At 44.9% G+C, this 25751-nt stretch overlaps 1 protein-coding gene across 1 annotated transcript; it reads left to right on the top strand.

Annotated features, from left to right (window-relative positions):
- Positions 1-2001: 2001 nt before the first annotated feature.
- Positions 2002-25208, top strand: LOC308579723 (vomeronasal type-2 receptor 26-like; the record flags this gene model as incomplete). The annotated part of the gene is made up of 7 exons (XM_081180655.1): positions 2002-2028; positions 2636-2796; positions 11722-12013; positions 14797-15585; positions 18127-18357; positions 21043-21169; positions 24291-25208. 7 exons carry the CDS (start codon positions 2002-2004, stop codon positions 25187-25189), a joined length of 2526 nt encoding a protein of 841 aa, XP_081036781.1. The 3' UTR covers positions 25190-25208.
- Positions 25209-25751: the final 543 nt, after the last annotated feature.

Raw genomic sequence — 25751 nt, 5'->3', positions numbered from 1 at the left:
GGGCTCTTCTGATGTCAGTCAGGTTCTGCCCAACTCACCTTTACCCTTGATGATCCATGGCAGCCTATTGAGTAAACATGTTTTCTCCTGCTCTGCACCTGCTCCTATCAAGTGTCAGGGGACATCTTTCTTCCCTTTACAATCATCAGAATCACAGTAATCTATTTTTATTCTTTCCTGAGTCCAAGTAGCCCCCCCCCCCCGGAATATTGCCTTTGGGACCAATAAGGTAAATATCACAATTAAGGACAGTAGGAAGTTTTTTTATTCCATTCTGCCCGGAAGGTTGGATGTATAAAATATATATTGTGCCACAAAATCCTGGGGGCCAGGACACAGAGCAGGTGAAGTGAGAAGGTACATCTGTGTGATGCTGCCTTCCAGATCAGTAATTTCAACTGACTGGCTTTCCAGGAAGGGGACATCCTCACGCTTGCCTGGACTAGGGAGCAGAGATTGCACCCTCTCACCAGCTTGGTGCAAAATAGATGCACCACCACTGAGCCATCATGTTTCAGCTCTGAGACCAGAGCTGGACACATGCCTGTATTTGTGGATTCACTGCAATCTCTCATTTGCCAGAATTTGGAGATTATTATGAACAGCAGCTAGTGCTGGGTGGAACAGCTACAGTCATACCTCATGTTGCGTTTGCTTCAGGTTGAGTGTTTTCAGGTTGCGTCCTGCGGTTACCCGGAAGTACCAGAAAAAGTTACTTCAGGGTTTTGCTGCTCATGCATGTGCAGACGCTCAAAATGATGTCATGCGTATGCGCAGAAGCGGAAAATCGTGACCCTCGCAGCGCAGACGGACAGATGTGGGTTGCGTTCTGCTCATGTTGCAAATGTGGCTCCGGAACGGATCCTGTTCGCAACCAGAGGTACCACTGTACAAGGAAATCGTAGCAGGTAGACCCAGAATGATAACACTGCTGCTGCTGCTGCCTCTTGCAACCAATGGGATGAAGCTGAGGGGGAAATGCCCACTGAAGCAGATCAAGGAGCAAATATTGCCTGCAAATTTTTACTGGCTAGCAGACCACCTCATTGGTGGAGTCACATCTCCAAGGCTCTTTAATGATCAACCTCCTTTCACTTTTTCCAGCATACCCATCAGCAGATTAGAGATGTAAGTAATGAGGCATTGATTTATTTCTGCTTCCTATCTACTCTCCAATTACTGTGATACACTTGTTTCCTGATATTCTTGAAAATTCATATTCATTTCATTCATTTATTTAAAGAGTTCTATGTGTCTGTTCAGTTGGAAGGAAGCCATGTTTCAAAGCATTTTATAATGTATTTTATGTAATTAGTAGTAGTTTTGCCATGTACTGCTCTCCAAATCATAACTTGTTTTCTAAAGGGTAGGAAGTGTTGTGGGATGTGTTTGAGTTGCAGGTTTTATGTAGTAAATAAAATGGGAACCCAATTCGCCCCCCCCCATGCACAACAAAATCTATGCAACTGCAAATCATAAATGTCTACTGTGCTTAATCACTTGCAATGCAGCCTGAGGGTCAATTTGGCTCAAGGGACTTTTGGTAGGTCACCAGAAATGTGACTGATTTGTGTTATGATCTTCCCTCCCTTGCAAAGATACTACAGGTACAGGTAGACCTCTGTCTCCCTTTGCTTTACATCCTCTCCTCTTTTCCTGCTTGCTTTGATTAATACAAAAAATAATGTGAGTTTTCAATGAATTGAGGATGACTGTGTGACACACTTTTTTTGCAGCTGGGTGGATAAGAAAAACTCACACGTTATTTCCTTCTCCCTTGCTGTTTGGGATATTAATAATAACCCCAGCATCTTGCCCAACATCACCCTGGGCTACAGCCTATATGATACCTATTCTGAGGGAAGACTGACTTCTGACTCCATAACAGACCTGCTTGCAGGTGGGAAAATCAATATTCCAAACTACCACTGTGGGAAGCAAAAAAGGCTGCTAGCTGTTCTTGAAAAGAGTGAATTTGACGTCTCCACACACATTGCAAGCATGTTGGGCATCTACAAGATCCCACAGGTAATCAATGGGTCCAAGTGAAACACACCTGGCAACATTAGCCACGTGGTTGTTTTTCTTACCATCTGTCTGTCTTGAAAGACAATGGCGTGTGTCTCTGGAATGAAGTGAAACCACTGTGTTGACAGTATGAATGTGACCTCCATAGTGCACAAGCCTAGGCAGTGGGTACGGAGGTCCAGGGCTGCCCAGACGACAAGACCTCCCTCTCAGCCTCACTGCTGTGGTCCAAAGGAAAGCAGAGCAAAACATTTGGCACAAGCTTGGCTGCAGGAGTTGCTGGAAGGAGGCAAACAAAGCACCACTCAGCTGACTTAGGATTTGTGCAGGGTTTACTCCTTAGACTTTTCTTCTCCCAGATGTTGGAGGGGATGAAGGGTTATGGAACTCCCTTGCAGTTGAGGACAGACAGGCCCCTTTCCTACTATCTTTCTAGGGCCTATGCAAATCTTTTCTTTTTCTTTTCTTTCTTTTTCTTTTCTTGCCGTAGGCATGTTAATTTAAGTTTGATTATAGAGTTTTACCATCTTGATTGGTTTTTAATGAATCTTATTCCAGTCTTAATCCTGAAACACAAGCCATCAATCTCTTTCCCTTTCCTCACCAGCTCAGTTATGGGTTCATTCTTTCTGATAAATTCCAGTCCCCTTCTGTCTACCAAATGGTCCCAAACCAAGAAACGCAGTACCAAGGGATGGTCCAACTCCTCCTGCATTTCAGGTGGACGTGGGTCGGCCTCTTTGCTCCAGACAATGACAATGGAGAAAGGTTCCTGAGTATCTTGACATCCCTAATGATCAAAAGGGAAATTTGTGTTGCCTTCACACAAAGAGTACTACAAAAAACTTGGCTATGGATACCCCATGAAGCACCTGTCCTGTGGAGACAAGTCAATGTATTTGTTTACTTTGCAGACTCTCAAAGTGGACTTTACACAATCATAGAGGTTCAGACCTTACTTGAAAGGATACAAAGTGGGGGGAAAGTCTGGATAACCACACTTCTTCAGAACAAAATGTTGTTATGTGATATTGACTTCTTCCGGTATACCCATGGCTCTTTGTCCTTTGTAATGAAGGCCAAAAAAAGGATGAGAAAGGACTACTATAGGCCAATGGCCTTGGCTAGTCAACACTATTCAGAAGACACATTTGATTGTTCATATTCCAAGCATGCCTTGTCTGTGAGAGGTATGACCAAATGCAGAGATAAGGATAATGTGAAGATGCTGCCCCAGGAAGAGATTGATAGAATCCTGTCCCAAGACAGCTATGTGAATTATTTGAATATCCAAACTGTGGCTCAAGCTTTAAATGCTGCATATTCATCCAGGTCAAGGAGGATGTTAATTGTAGGTGGAGGCAGTTTGGTACTTCAAAAGCTACAGGCATGGCAGGTATGTCCTTTTCCTTTTGCAAACTGGAATTTGTTGTCCTCACCCTTGAATCACCATTATAGGATCAGCTGAATCTGTCTTGCACTGTGTCAGAACATTGGTTAGTATTGTCTACATTGACTGACCGGCCGTTGACATTGTTTTCACCTGCTGGCAGAAATCCATCAATGTTTCTCCCGTCCAGGTTCCCAGAGAAAGGGAATTCTACACGAATTACAGATGGAGGACAAAAGAATTGGCCCATCATTGTACGGCAGGTCAAGTCCACAGATCCAGTGCTATATTCCTGAAGACATAAGTATCATCCAATAATTTGCAGACAACAACTTATAGACTGACTTCAAAGGCCCCACCACATAGAGATAGAAGTGGAGCTTGTTGGACCAATGCTCTGATTCAACAATTATCTACTTCTTATCAGTCTCCTACACTGCATAGTTTGGGAATCCACAAAAGGTCTAAACATGTAGAATCTAGATCTAATAAGAATATTGAGGATGACTTTTTACAAAATGTAATAAAGACACTAGGACCAGACCCTGCCATATTAGACTATCATTAGACAGCAATTGAAAGGCCACCTCCAATGTTGCAGGGAGGACCTGTCAGTGAATCTGGTCCTGGGGTCTATCTTGGTGAGTGATGGAAAAGTGGGCAAGAGAGCCAGGGCGTATTGGGTTCACCAACTCCGTAGCCTGAGGAGGGTTGTCGTCCAGCCATGGAGTCAGTCAGCACTAGAGCCAGAGAGACCACCTGACAATTGCTGAGAGGTCCCAGCAATTCAGGAATGGAGGCAGTGCCACACAATAATACTCCTCTGAATTCCTTGGAGGAATCATGGAATTCTACTGAAATATGTGATTTTAGAAAGTATAATTCTAGCGTCAGTATATTATAAAATAAGTTTAGGCTTAACACCTCTGCTTCTCAATATTCGAACATGACAAGTTGCCTTTATCAGTCAACCTATTGATCCATTTAACCCACGGTTGTCTATTTAATCCATTTAACCCACGGTTGTCTATCCATTTAATCCTGGGGCCAGAATTTTTTCTGGCCTTTGCACTAGATCTAAATTTTCGACGTGAAAAATAGCAGTTAGGTGCTGCTGTCAAGCTGTCAATCACCAAATGCAATAGTGATGTCAGCTGATTTCATGCTTTAAAGTCCTGATTGCCAGCACTTCAAAGTACAGTGTGGGCCTTTTTGAAAATCCTGTGCGAGCAGCTCCACAGCATTCGGACTATTGTAGGTTTGTGACTGATGTTAGTATACAGAAGTGTGTTTTTCTCTATGCAGATGCTGATGAATGCACCAAATGTCCAGAAGATCAGCATCCAAATGAGGATAGACAACAATGTATCCCCAAAATATCTACCTTCCTTTCCTATGAAGAAAGTTTGGGGAGCCTCCTGGCATCCCTTGCTCTCTCCTTATCATTAACCACAAGCTTTGTGTTAGGAATATTCTTTAAATACAAGGAAACACCAATAGTCAAGGCCAACAACAGGGACCTCTCCTACATCCTCCTCATCTCTCTACTGCTCTCCTTTTTGTCCTCCTTCCTCTTCATTGGAAAGCCAAGGAACATGACCTGCCTTCTCCGCCAAACTATGGCGGCCAAGAGGGCCAAGAAAGCCAAAATGGAGCCTGGCACGCTTCCCTTGCGCAGCTTGCTAACTGTCCGTGCCAGTCCAAACGTCCTGCTGCCTCTTTGGCCGGTTAGCAGAGCGATCGCAGCGGCTAGAAGCGAATGCAGTGTGTGGGTAATAATTCAGACTTGACGCAGACTTCCTTGCTTATCTCCAAGCCTTTATTCGTGCAGTAAAAACAAGTCATAAATCTCCTGGTGAGAGAGCACACATCTTCTCTCTCGCCTTGCGTACGAGCAAACACAGACTGAAACACTCAGAGTAAAACCACTCCCGAATGTGTCTGTAACCACGCCTCAAGAATGTGAGACGTCATTCAGAACGTCACTCAGAACTCTTTAACCCTGTAAGTTCTGAAACCCTTAACACCCCCTCTCGTCTTGCATCTTGAGGGAAACTGTGGATACCTATTTACAGACCTCTTTGAGTTCAACTCACCTCCCATTGCCTTCTGCCTTCCACTGGCATCTGTCCCAGGCAACTGTTGAACCCCTTCAACACTCCCAGAATCACACTGTGCGAAACCAACCCACGCACTTGTGACCTGAAACCTCTCAGGTGGCACACCCTTTGTGGTGCGAGTTGACCGTCTGAGCACAACCTCAGGTGCTCCTCCTGACCCACTGGGATCAGCAAGCGTGTCTCCTACCTCAGAAGACTCCCCCTCTGACTTGCTGCGTCTTCGGGCCTTCTGCACTTGGCTAACAGGAGATGAAGGCTCACTCTTGGGTTCCCTCTTAACAGCCTGTGGAGAAACCCACCCCTGTGCTTGACCCTCACCAGAGACCTGGTCTTCAGCAACAGGCTCCGCCTCTGCCTCTCCTTCCTCCTCTTCCTCCCCCTCAGAATCAGCCAGACATTCTGAGAGAACATCAGGACCATCATTAAGTCTTGACCAACCATCCTGCTCACAGAACTCAGCATGCTTACTGACCAGCAGCTTGGTCTGATCACCCTCTGGGTATGCAAACTTCCACCCATTTGTCGCTGGTTCGTACCCACAGAAAATCATTTCCTGGTACCTTGGACCACCTTCCTTCCTTTGAGCTGTTGGTATGGGCACCCAAGCCCTGGAACCATACACATGGAAGAAATGCACCTGTGGCTTTTTCCGGTGCAACAGAAAAAACGGTGTGTCACCTACAACGTGGTTGTAGGATCTGTTAAAGACAAAGCTGGCAGATTTCCAAGCTTCACTCCAAAAGCTCTGAGGCAGCCCAGAGTCACACAGTAAAACTCTGACAGCTTCAGCCAGTGTTTCACTCCTGTGCTCTGCCACGCCTCTCTCTTGAGGAGACTTAGCATTCATCACCTGGTGACGAATTCCCTTTTGCTTGAAAAACTCCTTCAGAGCAGACCCAGTAAACTGTGACCCACGGTCGCTCCTGAACCCTTGCACCTTGGTGGAGAACCTTAGTTCCACCTCCGCAACCCAATCCTTGATCAGTTGCGCCGCCTCCCCTTGCGTTCTCAGTGAGAAAGACCACCCATTCTGAGAAAAATCATCTGTCAGCGTCAGCACAAACCTGGCCCCTCCCAGACTCTGACACTCCATGGGTCCTGCAAGGTCTGTGTGTACAAGCTCAAAAGGTTTTGTGGTTACCCTCTCCACCCCGGGATAACTGCACCTTTGTACCTTTACCTTTCTGCATGCCCTGCACTCTAGGGATTTCCCACATGGTTTGAGCCTGCAACCCTTAGTGCAGCTGGGCAGCCTTTGAACATCTTTCAAACAGGTGTGTAACGTTCTCTTGTGCCACAGATGAACACAAGAATCATGGCTGGGAACACTAGCACACTGCGCCTGTGCTCTTCCGGCATTCCCCCCACCCTCCAGAGGTGATTCCAGAACAAAGAGATTGTTCTTGCATTCCACGTTGACAAGCTGTTTCCCCCCTCTGAAAATGGAACAGACATCATTTTCAAAGCAAACTTTGTACCCTTCCTTTACAAGAGCAGGTACAGATAACAGGCAACAATGCATCTCTGGCACAACGTAGCACTCCAGCTCCACCTGCAAAAAGGAAACATAAACATTTGCAACGTTAGACACTGGCCTTTGTGACCCATTAGCAAACATAACAGTTTTCCCAGCTAAAACAGCCCTGCAGTTCCGCAGCTCCCCAGCAGGTGGCGTTCCAATCAGGTGATGACTCGCACCGGAATCAATTATCCAGCGCACAGCTGTGTCCTTGCCGGGGTTGTTTTTTAAGGTTGCCATAGAAGCAGTGAGATGATAACAGTCTCCTTTCTCTGAGTCACGTCCTTCCTTCGCGTTCCCACGCTGGCCTCCTCTCCTAGACTGGTTCCCATGGGAAACGACCTTGGAGACATCCTGCCCGGCCTCTCTGTTCCTCTGCGGACAAGCTCTTTTGAAATGGCTGTTGGACCCACAGAGATAACACTGACGAGTGGAAAAAGCCTGAACAGAGCTCTCAGCTGGCTTGCCCCCCCCCTGCAACCAGTGGAGCTCCCTGCGCCAGCCCTGCCCTCTCTGACACGGCGTTCCTGTTCGTCAGCCAAACGTCCTGTCACGTACTCCAGAGTCAAATCTTGGGGACTCATCGATTCCAAAGATAGACACAAATTGTCATAACTTTTGTCCAGAGAGATGAGCAAAATATAAACCTTCAGCTCCTTTGAGAAGTTGACGTGCAACAGCCTCAACTCATTGAAAACAGAGAGCATCTCAGTAACATGCTGTCTGACGTTGCCACCGGGACGCAGCTTCATCTCAAACAAGCGTCTAGTGGTGTGGATCTTTGCACCAGCCGTGGTCCTGTGGTGCACCCTCTCAAGAGCTGCATAAGCCTCCTGAGCAGTGTCAAGCCCCTCCACCAAGGGTAGCTGTGAACCCTCCAAACTGAGCACTATAGCTCCCAGGGCTTTCTGGTTTTTCCTCTGCGAAGCGTGAGCAGCAGCAACCTCTGCAGCCGATGTGCCTGCTGCAGCCTGTAGAGGGGGCCCCTGGGTCGCCTCCCACAGCCCCTTGGCTACCAGCCAGGCCTTGAGCTTCTGGCTCCATTTGTGCCAATTTTGGCCGTTTAATTTTTCGAAGGGGACGGAAAAAGATTCCTGACCGTCTGCCATCTCCTTCCATGGGGATAAGCGTACTCACGTCTGGCAGTAGCTTCCTCCGGCTTCCGGCAGATCAGACCCTTCTCCCAGGGAGCTCCTTTCAGCCTCGAAGAAAGCTCTAGCTGGCTCCAGCTTCCTCCAAGCTGGCTCCCCCACACATGGGACGTTCCTCCTGCAAAAGCTTCAAAGCTTTGGCGAGCTTCCCATAACCTATGGCGGCCAAGAGGGCCAAGAAAGCCAAAATGGAGCCTGGCACGCTTCCCTTGCGCAGCTTGCTAACTGTCCGTGCCAGTCCAAACGTCCTGCTGCCTCTTTGGCCGGTTAGCAGAGCGATCGCAGCGGCTAGAAGCGAATGCAGTGTGTGGGTAATAATTCAGACTTGACGCAGACTTCCTTGCTTATCTCCAAGCCTTTATTCGTGCAGTAAAAACAAGTCATAAATCTCCTGGTGAGAGAGCACACATCTTCTCTCTCGCCTTGCGTACGAGCAAACACAGACTGAAACACTCAGAGTAAAACCACTCCCGAATGTGTCTGTAACCACGCCTCAAGAATGTGAGACGTCATTCAGAACGTCACTCAGAACTCTTTAACCCTGTAAGTTCTGAAACCCTTAACACAAACAGCCTTCTGCATCATCTTCTCAGTTGCTGTCTCTTCTGTCTTGGCAAAAACCATCACTGTGGTGCTGGCCTTCCTGGCCACTAAGCCAGGGAACAAGGTGAGGAGATGGCTGGGGAAGGGTTTGGCCCACTCCATTGTCATTTCCTGCTCCAGTGTGCAAGTTCTCATCTGCAGCACCTGGCTGGGGATCTCTCCTCCATCCCCAGACTTTGACCTCAGCTCCCAGCTTGGAGAGATCATTGTCCAATGCAATGAAGGGTCTGTTGCCATGTTTTACAGTTCTCTTGGCTACATGGATTTCCTAGCTGCCATCTGCTTCACAATGGCTTTCTTAGCAAGGAAGCTGCCTGGGGCCTTCAATGAGGCCAAGCTGATCACCTTCAGCATGCTGGTCTTCTGCAGTGTTTGGGTGTCCTTTGTTCCCACTTACCTGAGCACCAAGGGGAAGTACATGGTAGCCGTGCAGGTCTTCTCTATATTGGCCTCCAGTGCTGGCCTTCTGGGCTGCATCTTCATCCCCAAATGCTACATTATTATATTGAGGCCTGATTTGAACACAAAGGAGCACCTGACAAGAAAAAAATAAACATGACGTTTGATCCTTAGCTCTACAGATATCATAAAATTGTACAGTTGGAAGTCCCAGCCACAATCTCAACTGGAGTTAGACTGATCATGACCCATAGCAGGATTTCATAAGCTGCTTAAGAAGTTGCAAACGGAGTTGCTAAAGTACAAAAAGAACTTAGCTGAATTAGGAAGAAAGTGACTACGTAAGGGATATATGTAAAAGGTCTTATGGGAATTTATTTATTTATTTATTATTTATTTATTTATTTATTTATTTATTTATTTATTTCTCCCTCCCTCCCTCCACCCATTCTGGGTGGCTTACAGCGCATATTGAAACATAAGAAAAGCCAAACATTAAAAACTTCCCAATACAGGGTTATGTAGTTCTTTGTCTTCTTGTCATGCGAAGGGAGGAGGCTCCACAGGGAGGGTGCCACAACCCAGAAGGCCTTCTGCCTGGTTCCCTGTAACTTCTCACAGTGAGGGAACCATCAGAAGGCCCTCAGAGGGGGACCTCAGTGTTCAGGCGTTGCGATGGGTCGAGTCCTACTATCCAGGAGAAAACAAGCTTGCTCAAAATTAATGAATTGTATAATTATGAAAAGCATAAATAATTTTTTAAAAAGAAAGAAAAAGAAAACAAGCTATCTCCCCTCAGTCTCCTCTTTCCCAGGCTAGACATACTCAGCTCCTTCAACCGTTCCTCATAAGGCTTGAGTTCTAGAACCTTGGTCATCATAGTTGACCTGCTCTTGCACTTGAGTAAGTTGATATGTTATGGCTCCTCTGTTGGAGGTTGGAAAATAGCATGTAGGGAAAGTTCTGCTCTCATCTCCGGCTTGTGGGCTTCTCTTTGTGTCAACTGGTTGGCCATTGTGAGAACAGGATGCTGGACTTTGTCCTGATCCAACCTCAGGGCTCTTCTGATGTCAATCATGTTCTGCCCAACTCACCTTTACCCTTGATGATCCATGGCAGCCTATTGAGTAAACATGTTTTCTCCTGCTCTGCACCTGCTCCTATCAAGTTTCAGGGGAGAACTTCTTCCCTTAACAATAATCAGAATCACAGTGATCTATTTTTATTCTTTCCTGAGTCCAAGTAGCCCTCACCCCACCTGTTGAATATTGCCTTTGGGTTCAATAAGGTAAATATCGTAATTAAGGGCAGCAGGAAGATTTTTATCCCACTGTGCCTAAAAGGCTGGATGTTTAAGATACATATTGTGCCAAAAAATCCTGGAGGCCAAGACATAGAGCAGGTGAAATGGGAAGGTACATCTGTGTGATGCTGCCTTCTAGATCAGAAATTTTGATTGATGTCCTCAGCCTTGCCTGGAACAGGGAGCAGAGATTGCACCCTCTCACCATCTTGGTGCTAAATACATGCTCCACCTCTGAACCATCACCCTTCAGCGCTGAGACCGGACCTGGACACCTCCCTGCATTTGTCAATTCACCGCAATCTCTGATTTGCAATAATTTGGGGCTCATTGCAAACAGAAGCTAGTGTTTGGTGGAACAGCTACAAGGAAAGCATAGTAGATAGACCCAGAATGATAATACTACTTGTGTTCCTGCCTCTTGCAACCAATGGGTTGCAGCTGAGGGCAAAATGCCCACTGAACACGATCAAGGAGCGAATGTTGGCTTCAAATTTTTACCAGCTAGCAGACCACCTCATTAGTGGAGTCACGTCTCAAAGATTCTTTAATGAGCAACATCCATTCACCTTCTCCAGCACCCCTGTCAGCAGACTTAAGTCGTAAGTAATGATGCATTTCTGTATTTCTGCTTCCTATCTACTCTCCCTTTCCCATAATACACTTGTTTTCTGATACCTTTGAAAAAATTCCTTTTGTTTCATTCCTTAATTTATTTAAAGAGTTCTATATGTCTGTTCAGTTGGGGGAAAGCCATTTTTCAAAGCATTTTATAATGTATTTTATGTAATTAGTAGTAGTAGTTTTGACATGTACTGCTCTCCAAAGCATGACTTGTTTTCTAGAAGGTAGGAAGTCTTGTGGGATGTTTTTGAGTTGCAGGTTTTTTTGTAGTAAATAAAATGGGAACACAATTCTTTTCCCATGCACAACAAAATCTATGCAACTGCAAATTGTAAATGTCAACTGTCATTTGCAATGCAGCCTGGGGGTCAATGTGGCTCAAGGGACTTTTGGTAGGTCACCAGAAATGAGGCTGATTTGTGTTCTGATCTTCCCTCCATACTCCCCCCTTGCAAAAATACTGTAGACACAGGTACAGTAGACCTCTGTCTCACTTTGCTCTACCTCTTGGTCTATTTTCCTAGTTGCTTTGATTAATACAAAAAAGAATGTGAGGCTGACTGTGTGACACACTTTTTTCACAGCTGGGTGGATAAGAAGAACTCACATGTTATTTCCTTCTCCCTTGCTGTTCGGGATATTAATCATAACCCCAGTCTCTTACGCAACATCACCCTGGGCTACAGCATCTATGATACCTTTTGTGAGGGAAGACTGACTTCTGACTCCATGACAGACCTGCTTGCTGGTGGGAAAATCAACATTCCAAACTACAGCTGTGGGAAGCAGAAAAGTCTGCTAGCTGTTCTTGAAAAGAGTGAATTTGACATCTCCACACACATTGCAAGCATGTTGGGCATTTACAAGATCCCACAGGTAATCAATGGGTCCAAGAGTGAAACACACCTGGCAATATTAGCCACTTAGTTGTTGTTGTTGTTGTTGTTGTTGTTGTTGGCATCTGTGTGTCTTGAAAGACAATGGAATGAGCCTCTGGGATGAAGTCAAACCACTGTTTTAGCAGCATCAAAGTCACCTCCACAGTCCACAAGCCTGGGCAGTGGGTACGAAGGTCCTGGCCTGCCCAGATACAAGACCTCCCTCTCAGCCTCACTGCTGTGCTCCAAAGGAAAGCAGAGCAATACATTTGGCACAAGCTTGGCTGCAGGAGTTGCTGGAAGGAGGCAAACAAAGCAACACTCAGCTGATTTAGGATTTGTGCAGGGTTTACTCCTTAGACTTTTCTTCTCCCAGATGTTGGAGGATATGAAGGGTGATGGAACTCCCTTGCAGTTGAGGACAGACAGGGCCCTTCCCAATGTCTTTCTAGCGCCTACTGAAAACTTTTCTTTTTTTGTTTATTGCAGCAGGCATTTTAATTGAAGTTTGTTATATAGTTTTACCTTCTTCATTGTTTTTTATTGAATCTTTTTTAACTGCATAGAGAATTTTGCTTTTTTTGTTTCTTTGTTTTAAAATATATTTTTATTACGTTTTACATAACAAATTTAAACAAATCATTCACCTCTTCATTTAGGATTCCCTGAATCCTTTGACTTCCCTCCACCTTTCCATTATCAATCTTTTTTTCCAACTGTTTATCTTATTTTCTTGAATTTGTTAAATGAATAATCGATTTTCCATGGCTTTTCGTACATTACAAGCATTACTCAAATCGTGCCAAAGTTTTTAGTTGTTTACAGTCTTCTCTTAAATTCATTATAATTTTTTCCTATACCTTCTTAGAATTCTTCTCTTCCTGATTTCTGATTTTCCCAGTCAATTTTGCCATCTCTGCGAAGTCCATCATCTTCACCAGCCATTTGTCTCTGGTTGGAACTTTCTCTTCTTTCAATATCTGGGCCAGTAGCATCCACACTGCTGTCGGCGCATACATGAATAGTCGTTTCTGCTCCTTCAGAATCTCTGTACCTAGAATGCCTAACAAAAAAGCCTCTGTTTTTTTCACAAATATTGTTTTAAACATTTTTTCCCCAACTCATTGTAAATCATTTCCCAGAATGTTTTTGTTATCTTGCACATCCACCACATATGGTAGAACATGACACCTTTTTCCTTACATTTCCAGCAAACATTGGGAGCAGTTCTCTATATTTTTGATAATTTTACAGGTGCTAAATACCACCAATATATCATTTTCATATAATTTTCCTTCAACGCACAGCACACTGTAAATTTTGTCTTCCCTCCATAGTTTTTCCCCAAGATGAAAATTGGATATTGTGCCCAATATCTTGTGCCTATCGTAGCACTACTGATTTGACTTCATCTTTAGTATGCCACTCTAGCAACAATTTACACATTTTAGAAAGTAACTTCACATCATTTCCCAATAATTCTTTTTCAAACCTTGAAATTTCTGTACTAAATCCATTTTTCTTATCTATTTTTAACACATCATTTACTTGGTGATATTGCAACTAGTCGGTAACTAACTGTCTTGTATCTTCAAAACTTTTCTATTTCAGTTGGTGTTCTACTTCTATGAGCAACTCTATACACCATATTTTTGGCTCTATAGGACACACTTTATCCCCTCCAAAAATGAAGGGGAAATTTGTGTGCGTCCTATGGAGTGAATGCAGGCTTTCGCTGAAGCCTGGAGAGCAAGAGGCGTTGGTGCGCACTGACCCCTCTCACTCTCCAGGCTTCAGGCAGCTATCTGCAAGCCTTCGGAGCACTCTGACTGCTGCTGCGCTCCCCGGGCTTCAGGCAGCTATCCGCAAGGTCTAAGATATGGTTATTTTTCAAAGTTATCCACTCTCGCAGCCAGCAGAGACATGACGCCTCATAATATAATTTCAGATCCGGCAAAGAGAAGCCACCTCTTTCTTTGGTATCATTTCCATAGAGTTTTTTCATGAAAGTCCAAGACACATTGTCAAAGGCCTTCTCTGAACCCACAAACATCAATGCAGCCTGCTTTTCATTCCTGATCTCCAGATATTCTATTATATTAATTATATTCCTTATATTGTCCATCTGTCGTCCAGGTAGAAAGCCTGCTTGATCATGATGAATTCGCTCTTTTAACACCAATTTCAAATGGTTTGCCATATTATGTTATACAGTGGTACCTCAGGGTACATACGCTTCATGTTACATATGCTTCAGCTTGCAGACTCCGCTAACCCAGAAATAGTACCTCGGCTTAAGAACTTTGCTTCAGGATGAGAACAGAAATTGTGCTCTGGTGGCACGGCAGCAGCAGGAGGCCCCATTAGCTAAAGTGGTGTTTCAGGTTAAGAACAGTTTCAGGTTAAGAACAGACCTCCGGAACGAATTAAGTACTTAACCCGAGGTACCGGGATTGCCTCTTTCCATCAATCTGGGATTTTCCCTGTGTTAAATATTTTATTCATTACAACCTTGAGCGGTTGTATCAGAAAGTGTCAGGGGACTGCCATCAGAACAGGGGGAGGAGGCAGGGTGGCTACTGGGATACAGAGAGTCTCCGAAACTCCTGAGGAGCAGCTCCTCTTCCAGTGGTGGGAAAAGCCACACCTCCAGTGAAGAAGAGAGGGAAGGGGCCAGCCAAGCGAGGAAAGGGCTCTAAATCTATAATCATATTTCACATAGAAGTATCCCATCTTAATCCTGAAACACAAACCATCAGTCTCTTTCCCTTTCCTCACCAGCTCAGTTATGGCTTTCTTCCTACGGATAAATTCCAGTCCCCTTTTGTCTACCAAATGGTCCCAAACCAAGAAACGCAGTACCAAGGGATGGTCCAACTCCTTCTACATTTCAGGTGGACGTGGGTCGGCCTCTTTGCTCCAGACAATGAAAGTGGTGAAAGGTTCCTGAGTACCTTAACACATCTGATGAACAAAAGGGAAATTTGTGTTGCCTTCACACAAAGAGTACTACGAAAAACTTGGCTATGGATACCCCGTGAAGCACCTGCCATGTGGAGACAAGTCAATGTATTTGTTTACTTTGCAGACTCCCAAAGTGGACTTTACACAATCATAGAGGTACAGTCCTTACTTGAAAGGATACAGACTGAGGGGAAAGTCTGGATAACCACAGTTCTTCAGAACAAAATGTTGTTACGTGATATTGATTGCCTCCAGTATGCCCATGGCTCTTTGTCCTTTGTAATGAAAACCAAAAAAAGGATGAAGAAGGACTACTATGGGCCAATGTCCTTGACTAGTCAACGGTATTCGGAAGAAGCATTTGATTGTTCTTATTCCAGGCATGCCTTGTCTGTGAGGGGTATGACCAAATGCAGAGAGAAGGATAATGTGAAGATGCTGCCCCAGGAAGAGATTGAAAGAATCCTGTCCCAAGACAGCTATGTGAACTACTTGAGTATCCAAGCTGTGGCTCAGGCCTTAAATGCCGCACATTCATCCAGGTCAAAGAGGATGTTGATTGTGGGTGGAGGCAGCAGGGAACTTCAAAAGCTACAGCCATGGCAGGTATATCATTTTCCTTTTACAAACTGGAATTCATTGTCCCTGCTCTGGAATCATCATGATAGGATCATCTGAATCTGTCTTGCACTGTGTCAGAACACTGGTTAGTATTGTCTACATTGACTGACTTGCCGTTGACATTGTTTTCACCTGCAGACAGATATCCATCAGAGTTTCTCCCATCCAGGTTCCCAGGGGAAAGGAATTCTACATGAGTTACAAATGTAGCACAACAGAATTGGCCCATCACTGTATGGCAGGTCTAGCCCACAGATTCAGTGCTATATTCCTGCTGAGAGAAGTATTATCCAATAATTTGCAGGCAAAGACCGCAAAACACACAGAGAGATGTGGAGCTCACTGAACCAATGCTCTGATTCAACAGTTACCTACTTCTTAGCAGCCTCCTACACTGCAAAGTTTGGGAATCCACAAATAATCTAGATTTAACATGAATATTGAGGAGGACTTTTTACAAAATGTAATAGACACACTAGGACTAGACACTGCCATATTAGACTATCATTAGACAGCAATACACTTTTAAGCTTTTTGAGGTCCCAGGGGAGTCATGTTGCTCACTGGGACAACATAGGGCTTAAACTCAAGACCCTCAAATTAAGAGTCTCACGGAGTACCTACCCAGACCCTGATATCATAGTTTGAGACTCATTTTTGTGTGCCGCCTCCTCAAGAGCTCCAGAGGGTGGTAAGAAAAGAGCCAGCCCTCTCTGCAGTGACTTCCTATTCGTGGAATGTTCTCTTCAGGGAAGTTCGGTTGGCACTTTCACTATACAGCTTACTGTGTAATAATTCGGATTTTGCCCATCCCAAAAATGATGAAGCAGATTGAGGCTGTCTAATAATCTAGTACAGTCAGATGATTCCAGGTGAGAGATACTTTAGTTCTTATTCAGAGAAGATTAGGATGCGGAGGGTCTTGAGTTTAAGCCATGTTGCATAATTCAGCCCTGCTTACTCACTGCTGGATTTTCCTCTGTCATTCTAGCTTCATCGTTTCTTGAAAGAAGTCCATTCGTGGAATGTTCTCCTTATGGAAGTTTGGCTGGCACCTTCACCATACAGCTTTTGGTGCCATGCAAAACTATTCCTCTTCAGCATGGCACCTATCTGATTAACATCCTATACCCCTTTTAAATGTGTTTGTGTAAGGGGTTGGGGGAATGTTGTTATTTGTGTGTGGGGTGTGTGTGTGTTTTATCGTGTATTTGTGATATTATATTCTTATATTCCCTATATATTCGTATATATTATTATTAAAACGACCTTGACAGATTAGAGAACTGGGCAAAAACAAACAAAATGAATTTTAACAGGGGGAAATGTAAAGTATTGCACTTGGGCAAAAAAAATGAGAGGCACAAATACAAGATGGGTGACACCTGGCTTGAGAGCAGTACATGTGAAAAGGATCTAGGAGTCTTGGTTGACCACAAACTTGACATGAGCCAACAGTGTGACGCGGCAGCTAAAAAAGCCAATGCAATTCTGGGCTGCATCAATAGGAGTATAGCATCTAGATCAAGGGAAGTAATAGTGCCACTGTATTCTGCTCTGGTCAGACCACACCTGGAGTACTGTGTCCAGTTCTGGGCACCACAATTCAAGAAGGACACTGACAAACTGGAACGTGTCCAGAGGAGGGCAACCAAAATGGTCAAAGGTCTGGAAACGATGCCTTATGAGGAACGGCTAAGGGAGCTGGGCATGTTTAGCCTGGAGAAGAGGAGGTTAAGGGGTGATATGATAGCCATGTTCAAATATATAAAAGGATGTCACATAGAGGAGGGAGAAAGGTTGTTTTCTGCTGCTCCGGAGAAGCGGACACGGAGCAATGGATCCAAACTACAAGAAAGAAGATTCCACCTAAACATTAGGAAGAACTTCCTGACAGTAAGAGCTGTTCGACAGTGGAATTTGCTGCCAAGGAGTGTGGTGGAGTCTCCTACTTTGGAGGTCTTTAAGCAGAGGCTTGACAACCATATGTCAGGAGTGCTCTGATGGTGTTTCCTGCTTGGCAGGGGGTTGGACTCGATGGCCCTTGTGGTCTCTTCCAACTCTATGATTCTATGATTCTATGATTCTATGATTATTTGATTCCCAGTGTGCCACTCAATATCCTTCTTTACACTGTTTCATCCTGCTGCAGAAAGATGACTTCATCCTTCATAGAACTTGGTGTTCTTCCTTTAATAAAGCCATGTTCATCATGTTTTACATATTTTCCCATCCTTGACCACTGGTCCTGTTAGTTAAGGATGATGGGAGTTGTAGCCCAAAACATCTGGAGGGATGAGTTTGCCTATGCCTGTCTTAGAATCATAGAATTGTAGAGTTGGGAGGGCCATGAGGGTCACCTAGTCCAACCCCCTGCAATAAAGGAATATTTTGCCCAACATAGGGCTCAAATTCATGACCCTCAGACTAAGAGTCTTATGGTCTACTGACTGATCTACCCCTTCAAAGCAACCATTCTAATTCAGCCCTGCATACGCATTTCTGGATTTTCCTCTGTCATTCTAGTTTCATCGTTTCTTGAAAGAAGTCCAGTTCTACTCTAATACTTCAGCTGATGGACAGTACCTGGATGAGAATGGGGCACTGGCCATTGACTTCGATATCATGAACTGGGTGCTGTTTCCTAATAACTCTCATGATAGAGTGAAAATTGGGAGAATAGAGGGACAAAAGTCCTCAAATCCGAAGTTCACCATCAACCCAGAAGCAATTGTATGGCCCAAGCTATTTAAGAAGGTAGGGGGAAATGGATCTGTCATTTTATTAACTATGACATCTGCTATGCTCTAATAACATTTAGAATAGTACATACAAGGCTTTGACTGCAATCTTGTTGGCGCTTCTCTGAAGCTAGGTCGATTGAGTACAATGAAACCTTCTCTTGAGTAAACATGTATAAAATTTCAAGGTAAATAGGAGACATTTCAAACACATTTCCCCAACCGGGTGCCCACTAAATATTGTGGACTACAACATCCATGCACCCCAGTCAGCATTGTGGTAAGATATCTGAGGGGCAGCAGGTTGGGTATGGCTGGTGTGTAGTAAGGTATTCCACATCTGTTTGGGCATAGAGACATGATACACAAGCAAACTGGGCACCAATTTCTGCACTAGGTGCAGACTTTGAAAGCAACACCAATGTCACTATTGGCAGATGTCATGGCAACTGTGATGGCCTGGGAATCTGATTCAGACCAGCTGCTGCCTCATTGGTCTTTCGACTGCGGCATAGACCTCCAGCCCGGGGTGCCCCTGCCTGTGCGTTGCCTATACTCTCTTACGGAGACGGAGCGCAAAGCTTTGCAGGACTTCCCTTGCAAGAACCTGGAGCATGGGTTCATTCGGCCTTCCACCTCACCCACTGCCGCTCCAGTGCTCTTCGTTAAGAAGAAGTGTGGGGAGCTTCGTCTTTGCCATGATTACCGGGCCCTGAACAAGATTACTACCCCTTGCCCCTTATCTCGGAGTTGCTGGAGCGGGTGCAAGGCGTGCAGGTGTTCACCAAGCTAGACCTCCGGGGGGGCCTACAATTTGATTCGGATCCAAGCCGGGGATGAGTGGAAGACCGCATTCGGGACCCGGTACGGGCAGTTCAAATACCTGGTAATGCCTTTCGTATTGTGCAATGCGCCCGCCGTGTTCCAACGGTACATCAACCACGTGTCCCAGGACTTGCTAGACAAGTTCGTGGTGGTGTACCTAGATGACATTCTGATTTTCTCCCATGACCCGGCTCGCCACGAGGGGCATGTCCGGACCGTGCTGCAGTGCTTGTGGGAGCACCAACTGTATGCTAAGCTCAGCAAGTGCGAGCTCCATCAGTAGACTTCCTTGGTCACTGACTCTCTCCAGATGGGGTGCAGATGGATCCTGGGAAGGTGGTTGAGGTTCGGGAGTGGGTGGCACCCCAGAACCGCAAGAACCTACAGCGGTTCCTGGGGTTCGCCAACTATTACCGGACCTTCATTGCAGGCTATGCACATTGCACCACCCCGTTGACCCGACTGCTGCGCCCCAAGGTGCCATTTTCCTGTGACAATGAGGCAGAGGAGGCGTTTCAGGGGTTGAAAGCCTGTTTCCAGAGGGCGCCGATTCTGCAGCATCCCCATCCCTCTCGACCCTTCGTGGTGGAGACCGATGCCTCCAGCACAGCTCTTGGCACCGTCTTGTCCCAGCAGCACAGACCAAATGCGCCACTGTTACCTTGCGCCTACTATTCCCGCCAGCTCCTTCCAGCGGAGCATAACTATATCGTGTGGGAGCGGGAACTACTGGCCATCAAGGTGGCCTTTGAGGTCTGGCGCCATCATCTTGAGGGGGCACGACACCCAGTGGAAGTGAGAACCGACCACCGGAACCTGGAGTACCTCCAAACCACCCGCAAGTTGAATCAAAGGCAGATCCGGTGGGCGCTGTTCCTCTCTCGGTTCCAGTTCCGGATCCTCTACATCCCTAGCTCCCAAAAGCAGAAGGCGGATGCCCTGTCCCGGAAACCCGAAGATGTCACAGACACGGTACAGCAAGCAGTACCCACCACGATTTTACCACCGGCCGAGTTCCTGGCCGCTCGGGAGGCTGAGCCACTGTGGGCTCAGGTGTGGGAACAGCAACTGGTCGCCGCTTGGGCTCGAGAGCGACTCCGGGAACTGGCCGAAGGGGCTGGTCATGCACCAGGGCCTACTGCTACACCACGGTCGCCTGTACATCCCACCAGGACCACTGTGGGCTGAGGTTCTCCGGATGACTCATTACGCCCTAGCAGCGGGGCACTTCGGGCAGTATCGGACCACCCATCTGGTAAGGCGGGAGTTTTGGTGGCCCCGCCTGAAGGCTGATGTAGGCCAGGGGAGGCGAGTTGCCTGTGGGCTGGGACCGCCCCAGGCCTCAGAGGAGATAAAGGCCAGTCAGCCCAGTCCCAGGTTGCAGGAGCAACATCGTTGGAAACCTGTTCCTGCCAGCACCCTGACCTGCTCTTCTGGAGTTCCTGACCAGGCCAGGCTCCTTGCCTTGGACCCCGCTTTGCCCTTGACGGACAGTCTCCAGACCCTTGACCTAGGACCAGACTCATACCACGCCGCACGGTAACCTCCCCGGGACCAGCACAGCAACAGATGACTTGTTTTATTGCTGATGTTCGTATGATGGTTTATGCCATGCTCCTGTTTGTTGTTAACTGTAATCTTAGTATTGCAGTTTGCAATACTATTGTAGCATAGAAATGTGAGATATCAGTGTTAAGGGGGGTGGGGATGGGGGAGCAGAAACATCCAAAAAAATATCTTCCATGCAACTCTGCAAAATATAAAGAGAAATGTAACTGTCCCAAGATAGGGCCTGGGGTCAACTTAGGTCTGTGTCCAAAGGCAAAAATATACCTATCACTTTCTCCTTAGTGCTCAATTTTCTCTTCATGCCTAGATGGTGCCTCGTTCAAGATGCACAGAAAGCTGTCTCCCTGGATATTCCAGAAAAGTTCAGGAAGGGAAGCCGCCCTGCTGCTATGATTGCGCTCCCTGCTCAGAAGGGACAATCTCCACTCAGGAAGGTAGGAGAGGATCTCAGAGGAAAGGGCCTTTGATGAGAAGATGGGGCAAATATTTGAGCCATTCCAAATAAGATGTTAATAACCATAATTAATGAGCAGTTTATATTTTATGGTCTCGCTGCATTATTTGTTCTCTAATACAAATGGACCTTCTAGTTTGTGGGGAGGGAGGGCCCCCCCCACTCATTTATGACATCCTTGCTGGCTGTTACCTCCCATCTGTTTCTCTTTCCATTATCTCGTAGCTAGGTACCTCTGGCCTAATGTGCTCGGTGTCTGTGTCTCTCCCTCTTCAGAGAGGAGCTGATCTGCCTGAGAACGCATTCCCCAATCCTCTGATTCAGACCATTCCCTGACAGGCACCTCTTTTTGTAGAAAATAGCACTGAAAATGTCACCCCATTGTTCACCTTTTGCCAGCCTGTAATGGTCAGGGGTCCCTTTACCTTTTTAATGTCCCCACAGCACCAGGAAACTTGATTTGCCCATCTGCTGAGACTTGTAGAATTTTTCAGGTTTTAATTATGGTAGCTCCTCTACAGAATTTTGTCTTATGGTTTCGACTTCGACTACATCACCTGTACAGTTTTACTGATGGATAGGTGAAACATCTTCCAAATCTATCCATAAGAAAAACCGAGGATATAAGGAAGGCCTTGCTGCATAGAAAAAACAGCCCTCCCACCCCCATGTGATCTCCAGCAACTAGTATTCAAAGGACACCTCCAATGTTGCAGGGAGTACATGTCAGTGAATCAGGTACTGGGAACTTTCATGTTGAGTGAGGGGAAAGTGAGCAAGAGCACCAGGGTGTACTGGGTTGACCAAACCTGTGGCCTCTGGAGGGTTGTTGTTCTGCCATGGAGTGAGTTAGCACCAGGGCTAGAGAGACCACCTGACTATTTCTGAGAGGTCCCAGCAGTTCAGGAATGGAGGCTATGCCACACAATAATACTCCTCCGAGTTCCTTGGAGGAATCATATAATTCTAAAGCAATACGTGATTTTAGAAACAACAACAACAACAACAACAACAACATAATTTATTATTTCTACCCCACTTACAAGAGAAGGTTAAATATACATTAAAACATCAGTCGTTAAAAACTTCCCTAAAGAGGGAATAATTGTAGCTTCAATATATTATAAAATAAGTTGGGTCTTAACACATCTGCTTCTCAATATTTTTTAAAAAATGCTTTTTATTGAATTTTTCCACAAACAAAATAAAACAATCTTTACAGTCATTCTTAGTGTCATCTTATTTACATTGTGTAGAATCACGCCTCGACTTCCTTCCTTCCCAGTTACGGTTTTCTTAATATAAATCTTCTCTTACAGTTTCTTCTTCATTTCTATACACGTCACAAGAATTATATTAACCTTGCTGTAGTTTTTAAACTTCTACAATTAATTCCTATATATGTTACAAATTTACCCCATTCTTCTACAAACTTTGCCCCTTTTTGGTGTCGGATTTTATACGTCATTTTCGCTAATTCTGTGTATTCAAAAAATTTAGCCTGCCATTCCATAACCGTTGGGATCTCTGGTGACTTCCATTTTTGGGCTACAAAGATCCTAGCTGCTACCATGGCGTATTGAAATAATTTATGATCCTCCTTTTTCACTTCCTCTCCTATTATCCCTAGTAAAAAAGCCTCCGTTTTTTGGGGGGAATGTGTACCTAAAAAGTTTCTTGAGTTCATTATATATTAAGTCCCAGGATTTTTTCATCTTTTCACATTCTCACCACATGTGGTAGAGATCCCCATCCTTAAGTTTACATTTCCAACAGGCTTTGTTACCCAGTTTGTACATTTTCGCCAATTTGACCGGGGTAATATACCACCGGTACATCATTTTTTCTAAGTTTTCCCTTAAGGTGGAACACGCAGTAAATTTCATTCCTTCGTTCCATAGTTTTACCCATTTATCATATTCTATGTTGTAACCAAAATCAAAATTTCTTTATTTCCTTCGGGTCTTCTATTTGGTATTCTCCTACTTTTATTTTATTTATCACATTTGTTTTTGTCTTTTTCTTAATTGCCATGCGAGACGTTTCCCTGTTTTATTAGCTGATTCAAAGAATTTCTGTCTCATTAATTTGAATTACCATTCAACTTCTTGGTTTACCAATATCGAAAACTGAGTTTGTAACATTTTAATTACTTGCTTGATCTGTTCATCTTTGGGTTTTATCGTTAATTTCTTTTCACACTCTTCCAATTGGCCAAAAATTTCTTCTTTTTTCTTTTCTCTCAACTTTCTCCTATAATTATTTTGCTGAATCAGGAAACCTCTCACGACGGCTTTACTCACATCCCAAACAATGTCCAGACTTGTTTCTTTATTTAAATTCCATTTAAAATATTCTTTCAAAGTCTCCTTAGCTTTTTCAATCACTCTAAATTCTCAAAAAGGTTTTCATTCATCCTCCATCTGAATGAATTTTGTTCATTACTTTTAACCTCTAAAATTATACGGTTATGATCTGATAATGTTCGAGGCAATATTTCACATTTTGATGTTCTTGGAATTAGATCCCTTGAAACCCATATTAGAACTATCCTTCCGCAACTTTGGTGTGGCTCAGAAAAAAAGTAAATTGCTTTGTGGTTGCATGTTTGAGTCTCCAAACATCTATTAAATCAAAATTTTCAACAAGATCGAAGAATGTCCTTGGTAATTTACCTTGTTTAACTTTTTTCTTTTTTGTTAGTCTGTCCATTTCTGGCATCGCCACACCATTGCAATCTCCTATTAATATTATGCTTCTCAATATTCAAACATAACAAGAAGCTGCCATTATACTGAGTCAACCTATTGATCCATTTAACCCAAGGTTGTATAATCCAGCGATCCAGAATTTTTTCTGGCCTTTGCACTAGATCTCAATTTCCCAGGTGAAAATAGCAGCTGGGTGCTGCTGCCAACCTGTCGATCACCAAATGCATAAGTGATGTCAGCTGATTTCATGCTTTAAAGCCCTGATTGTCAGCACTTCAAAGTACAGTGTGGGTCTTTTTGAAAATCCTGTACGAGCAGCTCAACAGCATGCACACCATTGCAGGTTTAGGAATGATGTTAGGATACTGAACTGTGTTTTCCTCTCTGCAGATGCTGATGAATGCACCAAATGTCCAGAAGATCAGCATCCAAATGAGGACCGAGATCAATGTGTCCCCAAAGTAATAACCTTCCTGTCCTATGAAGAAAGTTTGGGGAGCCTCCTGGCTTCCCTTGCACTCTCCTTATCCTTAACCACAGGCTTTGTGTTAGGAATCTTCCTTAAATACAAAGAAACCCCAATAGTCAAGGCCAACAACAGGGACCTCTCCTACATCCTCCTCATCTCTCTACTGCTCTCCTTTTTGTCCTCCTTACTCTTCATTGGAAAGCCAAGGAACGTGACCTGCCTTCTCCGACAAACAGCCTTCTGCATCATCTTCTCAGCTGCTGTCTCTTCTGTGTTGGCAAAAACCATCACTGTAGTCCTGGCCTTCCTGGCCACTAAGCCAGGGAACAGGGTGAGGAGATGGCTGGGGAAAAGTTTGGCCCACTCCATTGTCATTTCCTGCTCCAGTGTCCAAGTTCTCATCTGCACCATCTGGCTGGGGATCTCGCCTCCATTTCCAGACTTTGACTTCAGCTCCCAACTTGGAGAGATCATTGTCCAATGCAATGAAGGGTCTGTTGCCATGCTTTACAGTGCCCTCGGCTACATGGGCTTCCTGGCTGCCATCTGCTTCACAGTGGCTTTCTTAGCAAGAAATCTACCAGGGGCTTTCAACGAAGCCAAGCTGATCACCTTCAGCATGCTGGTCTTCTGCAGTGTTTGGGTGTCCTTTGTTCCCACCTACCTGAGCACAAAGGGAAAATTCATGGTAGCCGTGCAGATCTTCTCTATCTTGGCCTCCAGTGCGGGGCTCCTGGGCTGCATCTTCATTCCCAAATGCTACATTATAATATTGAGGCCTGATCTGAACACAAAGGAGCACCTGACAACAAAAAACTAAACATGACATTTGATCCTTAGCTCCACTGATATCATAAAATTGTACAGTTGGTCCCAGCCAGAATCTCAACTGGAGTTAAACTGATCATGACCCATAGCAGGATTTCATAAGTTTCTTAAGAAGTTGCAAACTGAATTGCTAAAGTACAAAAGAACTTAGCTGAATTAGGAAGAAATGACTACATAAGGGATATAGGTAAAAGGTCTTTTGGGAATATAAGAATAAGAACAATTTATTATTTATTTCTCCAGCCATCCTGGGCAGATTACAGCACATAACGAAACATTATAAAACACCAACCATTAAAAAATTCCTGATACAGGCTTGACTTCAGGTGTCTTCTATAATTTATGTCATTCTTTATTTCCTTGACATCTGAGGGGACATGTTCAAAAGGGTGGGTGCCACTACTGAGAAGGCCCTCTACTTTGTTCCCTGTAACTTGCTTCTCATAGTGAGGGAATTGGCAAAAGGCCCTCGAAGGGGGACCTCAGTGTCCAGGCGGAACGACTGGGTTGGAAGCATTCCTTCAGGTATACAGGGCCGAGGCAGTTTAGGGCTT

Source organism: Podarcis bocagei (assembly GCF_964188305.1).
Source record: "Podarcis bocagei genome assembly, chromosome: 2".
In the NCBI taxonomy this organism is placed as follows: Eukaryota; Metazoa; Chordata; class Lepidosauria; order Squamata; family Lacertidae; genus Podarcis; species Podarcis bocagei.
Note: the sequence above shows the minus strand (reverse complement) of the source record. Positions and strands in the feature narration are given on the sequence as shown.